Source organism: Fragaria vesca, linkage group LG5, assembly GCF_000184155.1.
Source record: "Fragaria vesca subsp. vesca linkage group LG5, FraVesHawaii_1.0, whole genome shotgun sequence".
In the NCBI taxonomy this organism is placed as follows: Eukaryota; Viridiplantae; Streptophyta; class Magnoliopsida; order Rosales; family Rosaceae; genus Fragaria; species Fragaria vesca.
In genome coordinates, this window is record NC_020495.1 from 14,955,928 (window position 1) to 14,962,582 (window position 6,655).

Sequence of the window (6,655 nt, forward strand, 5' to 3'; positions counted from 1 at the left end):
GGTGATCTGCCTTCAAATTTAATTATTGTATAAGACAAATTGTATAAGAGAAGCAATCTACACTTTGGAAAAGGATACATAATTTAACTAACCTTCAGCTTGTATGACTTCCTAGTTCCTTTCAACCAAACAGACCCTATTAATGCTATAACCACCATTGGGACACCCATTGCCATCATCATAGTCAGCTCTCTCCTTTTCTATGGAACCCAAGAATCTTCCATGTTTCCCTGCTGCATTACATGTTTCTGTTGAAAGTTGAAATGGCAATTTTTACGAACACCAATATATTCTTACATATCGATTAAACCCCACCAAGATGAACTAAATAATCCAGCTTCTACATACATGTCTACCTCTCTTTTGATCCACATTCCAGAAGCTTCCAGTGTGCCTTGTAAAAAATCCTGAATATCCTTGCATAGACCTATGAATAGAATCAATTTTTCCGATTAACTTATAGAAATCAGGTACAGACATAGTCAATATAGTCCTCTTCGTTTCTGCAAGAATGTAACTGAAATCCCCCAACTTGGGTTCATTAGCCAATGCCGAATCCTCCACTCTTTTACTACCGACTCCGACTGATTCTGTTTCTTGTTGGTGTTCCTCTTGGACTATAAATCATGGCATCCCTTCAGATATTCCACCATACCGGTTTACTTTTCCACCATATGGCACTTTATTAGGATCATGGGCCAGGTAGTCTGCATGACTGCATCATCCAAAAAAGATACAAAATCCTTACATACTTGATGCACGAACCTGGAACAGAATTTGACAAACTAAAGTCTTTCTGTTCAAAGCTGGTTTGTTTGCATCCAGTACCAAAGTGATTTAAACCAGACTTTCTAATTTGTCAAACTTAATCACCAATAATCTCCACAAGTGCATTTTCCATCCTCAAACCTATGAAACCTATTGTTATCCCTAACAATGATAACCCTTCCTGAGCACTTGGACATAAACTTGATAGCAGTATGACAATCACCACAAATACGCAAGTTCTTCATAATCCTTATTGGCCTATCTGGAGGAATAGTTAGAAGGCCAAATGCCACGGCTAGTCTTTCACTATGATACCTAATTGTCTGGTTCTTTTCTTCATTATTTATTTCTCTAAGGACAAAACTTGTGTCTGCAACATAACCAGCCCTCTCCATTTCATCCCCTAATTCTTCCAACTTCTGATAAATCTCTTTAGTCCTCATGTGAGTCCTGTCTCCAGCAGCGAATGTATGGATCTTGTTTCCTTCCTCAACCCAACTCAAACCTGTCTCCTTTTTCACCCCATGGTCTCTTAGCCTCTTCCTAGCTTTTGCTGCTTCCTCGAATCTCCCTGCAGCAGCATAAGCATTAGATACAAGCACATGCATCCCAGAGCTTATAGAACCCAATTCAAAGATTTTGTCAGCCACGGAAGCAGCCAATTCAGTGTCTCCATGGAGTCGACAACCTGTTAACAAAGCTCCCAATACAGATTCTGTGGGTTCAATAGGCATCTCCTCTATTACTTTAACAGCATCCTGCAACTTTCCAGCTCGGCCAAGCAAGTCCACCAAGGAAGCATAATGCATCTCCCCTGGCTCAATCCCATACTCTTTCATCAGCCCAAAGTAATGGTGCCCCTTTTCAACCAGCCCGGCATGGCTACAAGCATAGAGCACACACAAAAACGTAATAAAATTCGGCTTCATCCCACTACTTTCCATCTGCTTAAACAGATCAAAAGTCTTCTCCGTGTGCACGTGCTGCGCGCAGGCTATCATCATCGCATTCCACATTCCAACATTCCTAACAGGCACCTCATCAAAAACTCGATAAGCCTCTTCAATCACTCCACATTTGGAGTACAACGACACCAAAGAGCTCCCAACAAAACTAGACGAATCAAAACTCGTCTTGAAGCACAAACCATGTATCTGCCTCCCCAACTCAAGCAGCGTCCAACTGCCGCAGACCCTCACAACACTCGAAAATGTGAAATCATTAACCTCGAAATCCTCAAGCAACGCCTGCTTAAAAAGCACCAAAGCCTCCTCACCCTCCCCCGCTTGAGTGTACCCGGAAATCATCCCACTCCAAGACACCACATTCCTGTGAGGCATTTCGTCGAACATGTTCCGGGCATTACTTATCTGCCCACATTTCGCATACATGTCAACCACGGAACTCGCAACAAACACATCAACATGATACCCGGTCTTGAGTGCAAGGCAATGTATGGACTGCCCCACATCAATGCGGTTGAGAATGGCGCAGGATTTGGTGACACTGGGGTATATATGGTCGTCGGGGCGCAACGAGGCGGCGAGCATTCGGCGAAAGTAGTGAATGGCGAGGAGAGGGAGGTCATTCTGGGCAAAGGAAGAGATGAGGGAGCTCCAAGTGGTGGAGGACTTGTGGGGGAAGTGTTGGAAGATTTGGCGGGAAAAGAGGGGGAGTTGGTTTTTGGAGTAGAAGTTGATGAGGTGGTGGGAGACAAGAGGGATGGACTGGAGGCCTGATTTGATGACGTGGGCGTGGAGCTGGAGACCCTTTGGGAGGGCCCTTGCGTGGGTTAGAGAGAGCAGGAGGTTGCAAATGTGACTACTGTGGTTTGGATTAGGGTTTAGGGAGGGTTTTGAGAGGGAGTGAAGCATTTTGAGAGGTCTGGGGTTTTTGACAATATCAGCGGTTTTGCTTAAGACCAGTCACAGCAAAATAGGACCCACGAACGGCGTCGTTTCCATTTGAAATGGCAGGAGGCACACTCCACCACCGATTCTCATTGACACTCAGCTTGCTCAGGTTCGTACTAATCTCCCTGGTTGTTTGTTCAATTTTATCTCTGATTTCGTTTCTTGAGTTATGGAATTCGCCTCATTTCTCGGAAGCTGGGTTTCGCGAAATGTGAATCCAGAAAGGGCGAAATGAACGAATAAGCTAGGTTTGATAAGAGAGAAACGAAATCAATGATTTTTCTTTGTTATTTATGAAAATAAATGAGTGGAATTTGGTTTGGATTTGTAGGGTTAGTAGTTGACATTGGGTTGTTCTTAAACCAGGTAATGAGACTGTGTTGTTTGTGGATGCTGGAGGGGAGGCTCTATTGGAAACTAGTAATGTTGGTTTTCGAGTCCAGGCTGACAAGGAGGTAACCAAATTCAGGAGGCAAAAGGCATAATCGTTTTCCTTCTTGTACATCTCCTAAATCATTTGAAAAAAATTACGTTTTCTTTATGATGGTAGATTATGTTTTGAGTTGGTTCTTGCATTTACTGTGAACTGTACATGTCAGGGAACATCAGGGTGTTTTCTCGGTGTTGCTCAGTGAGGGAACATGAATCATTGGTTGTACATTTTGATGCAACCAAGGATGGAGAGCTTGGTATAATTTCAAGCGGCCCCAATAAGAAGATACTCAAATTTGACCCTGTATACTCTGCAGAGGATGATCAAGGTATGAATGAACAACAGAGAAAGTTTATGACATAAAACTCACTTTAATCTGGAGTACTATCTTTTGTTTGAAATTGCAAAAGTGGTAAATAATATAAAAAAATTATCCATTACTTAAATTAACTTGAAGAAATTTTTTTTTTTTTTTTTTTTTCTGTTGCAGTTGATGTGTTCGAAACTATGAGAGTTTTAGTATTATATGGCTACGTACAATGTTTATATCTTTGCACATGAGCAAACGGGTATCTGTTAGCGTGCTTGAGGCCTACAATGAGCAAATCAGAGACTTGCTAGCATAAAAAAAGGTACTGTTCTAATACAATTTACCGTAGAAGTCAAAATTTTCTCCTGAGCTGTATTATTTTTGCTGGTAGTCATAGGCTCATAGATGTGGCAGATAGAGCTTAATTGGTATGGTCATCTTATAGATTATAAATTGCTTTGCATTGTAAGTTGGAGATGAGACAAGCTTCTGAAGGCATTCATCACATACCTGAAGTTATAGAAGCCAAAGTAGAGAACATTAAGGAGGTCTGGAGCCATTCTGCAAGGTGGAAGCAATGCAAGGGCAACAGGATCAAACAATGTGAATGAACACAGCAGCTGATCTCATTGTTAGAATTTGTCCTTTGTTCTTATTACTTACATGCGCTCTTCATTTTAAATATCTATCATTATTCTACTACGTTCTTTGTTCATTCTTCTTCTGTTAGCACATACTTTGCATGATGGTAAGAGCAAAGAATTTGATGACTGGCGATTGCACCATAAGCAAGCTTTGGATTGTGGACCTTGCTGGCAGTGAGAGGTTGGTAAAAACTGAAGTTCAAGGGGAACGCCTCAAGGAAGCTCAAAACATCAATATATCTCTATCAGCTCTTGGTGTTGCTATTTCTGCTTTGGCGGCGAAGAAAAGCCACATTCCTTATAGATTTTGTTTTGAATGATTATACCACATCAGACATGTATCCCATTCTTGTAATCTGATGTTTCATTGGTGTTCTCAGGAATTCCAAGCTCACACATCTACTTCAAGACTCCTTGGTAAGCAGCTACACAAGATTGTATATTGCTTCTAGCTTTGATGCACTATCAGTATATCAGCCATAGAATTACGAGAGATCAGCATATATATATATATAATATATTTCTGTCACATGTGAAGATACTAAACTCTGATGTTTGTCCAAATTACCCCTTCGGAGCACAACCTGAATGAGAGTTTAAGTTTTCTAAACTTTGCATGGAAACAAGCGGATATGGGTGAGGTTCAAAAGCTAAGAAATCATGTAAGCTCAAGGAAGTCTAAATTAAGAGTATTTCACTGTCCCTTAAATACGCATTATCAAAATGAACTTGTGTACTCTGCAACTAAGAGAGCCTATTCCCTGCACGACTCGTGCAGCTGCACTAGGCAAAAAAGCTGACGTGGCTATTAATTAATGGTGGATGGAAACGGGGCATTAACGTGAGAGCAGGGTTAAAGCAAGAATTACCACGACCATGTGTTCTTTGTTAGTGTTTTAGTTTATTTGGATTAGTATTGAATAAGTCCTAGTCCTAGTCCTAGTCTACTAGTCTACTGGGAGTTTTTTGATTTACCAAGTCATTAGGAATCTCTTATTATTAGGGTTTGTTAGCAGCTAGCCGTTTCAGAATTTGTGCTTAGTTTGTTTTTGTACGCTCTATTTAACAGAGCTTTCCTTTCAGTCAATGATATCAATTTAGTTCAGCTCCAATACTCTCTATAATTCTCTTGCTTTCTAGTTCTTATACTCTGACATTGTGGTATCAGAGCCCTTACTGGGCCTGAGGTGAAAAGCAGCAGCTTTGTGTGTGTCTTGCAGCAGCAAGGGTGATGGCAGAGAATGGCAACTATGTGCAGCCCTCCATTCCACGCTTTGATGGTCATTATGACCATTGGCGTTTATTAATGGAGAACTTCTTAAGGTCGAAGGAGTATTGGAGCCTAATTGAGACAGGCTTCACTGAGCCTGCTGCGGGGGAGGTGACAACTGCAGCACAGAGGAAGACATTGGATGAATTAAAGCTGAAAGATCTAAAGGCGAAGAATTATCTCTTTCAAGCGATTGACCGCATGATCTTAGATACAAACCTTCAAAAGGATACTACGAAGCAAATATGGGATTCCATGAAGAAGTATGAAGGGAACGCGAGGGTGAAACGCTTTCAACTTCAAGCACTTCGCAGGGAGTTTGAGACTCTTGAGATGAAGGTTGGTGAGTCTGTTACAGATTATTTTTCTAGAGTTATGTCAGTAGCGAATAGAATGCGAACTCACGGTCAACAGATGGATGATGCTACTGTGGTGGATAAGATACTTCGATCTTTGACTGAAAAGTTCAACTATATAGCCTACTCCATTGAAGAGTCGAAGAACATTGATGAGATGTCAGTGGATGAGCTGCAAAGTTTACTGCTGGTTCATGAGCAAAAACTCAATCGGAGTAGAGGAGAGGAGCCAGTAGCCTTAAAAGCATCAACAAATGGTGGTTTTCCAGCTAGAGACAGAGGTAGAGGCGTATGGAGAGGAAGAGGCAGAGGTATGAGATATGGCAATGGGAGCGGACTGAAGCATGTTGATCAATCCCTTGATTTTCATGGCAGAAGTGGTAGAGAAGGTTTCAAGCATGAACATCAATCCTCAGGCAGAGGTAGAGGATATTTTGATAAGTCCAAGGTGGAATGCTTCAGATGTCATGGGTTTGGTCACTTTCGGGATGAGTGTAATGCGAAGCTTCACAGGGAGAAACAAAAGACCGGTGAGCAGTCTCATTTTACGAAGAAAAAGGAAGATGAAGAGGCGACACTATTAATGGCGTATCTTGAGAAGGAGCAGCCTGAAGCTTATACATGGTACTTAGACTCCGGGTGCAGCAATCATATGTGTGGTAGTAAGTCCTCTTTTTCAGTTCTAGATGAAGAATTTCGTACTGTTGTGAGATTTGGTGATAATTCTACTGTCAATGTCATGGGGAAGGGTGATATTCGTATTAGAACTAAAGCTAATCATGTTGAAACAATCTCAAATGTCTATTATGTTCCTGCCTTGAAAAGCAATTTATTGAGTATTGGTCAGCTTCAAGAGAAGGGTTATGTGTCTACAATGAGGGATGGTGCTTGTGAAGTTTATGATCCTCAAAGGGGTCTTATTGCTCATGTGAAGATGACTCCAAACAGCTGTATCCATTGA

General features: G+C 41.4%; 2 protein-coding genes across 2 annotated transcripts; one reads left to right on the forward strand and one right to left on the reverse strand.

The window, feature by feature from the left end:
* Positions 1–489: 489 nt before the first annotated feature.
* LOC101290960 (putative pentatricopeptide repeat-containing protein At5g52630-like) lies at positions 490–2,642 on the reverse strand. The gene has a single exon (XM_004301395.1). The coding sequence runs from the start codon at positions 2,640–2,642 to the stop codon at positions 870–872; it is 1,773 nt and encodes a 590-aa protein (XP_004301443.1). The 3' UTR covers positions 490–869.
* A 2,951-nt stretch (positions 2,643–5,593) lies between these two features.
* Positions 5,594–6,655, forward strand: LOC101291249. Its single transcript, XM_004301396.1, has one exon. It carries the CDS (start codon positions 5,594–5,596, stop codon positions 6,653–6,655), a length of 1,062 nt encoding a protein of 353 aa, XP_004301444.1.

Excerpts from the sequence above, each read along its gene's own strand:
- LOC101291249 (XM_004301396.1), top strand. The coding sequence starts at position 5,594 with ATGAAGAAGTATGAAGGGAACGCGAGGGTGAAACGCTTTCAACTTCAA.
- LOC101290960 (XM_004301395.1), bottom strand. The coding sequence starts at position 2,642 with ATGCTTCACTCCCTCTCAAAACCCTCCCTAAACCCTAATCCAAACCAC.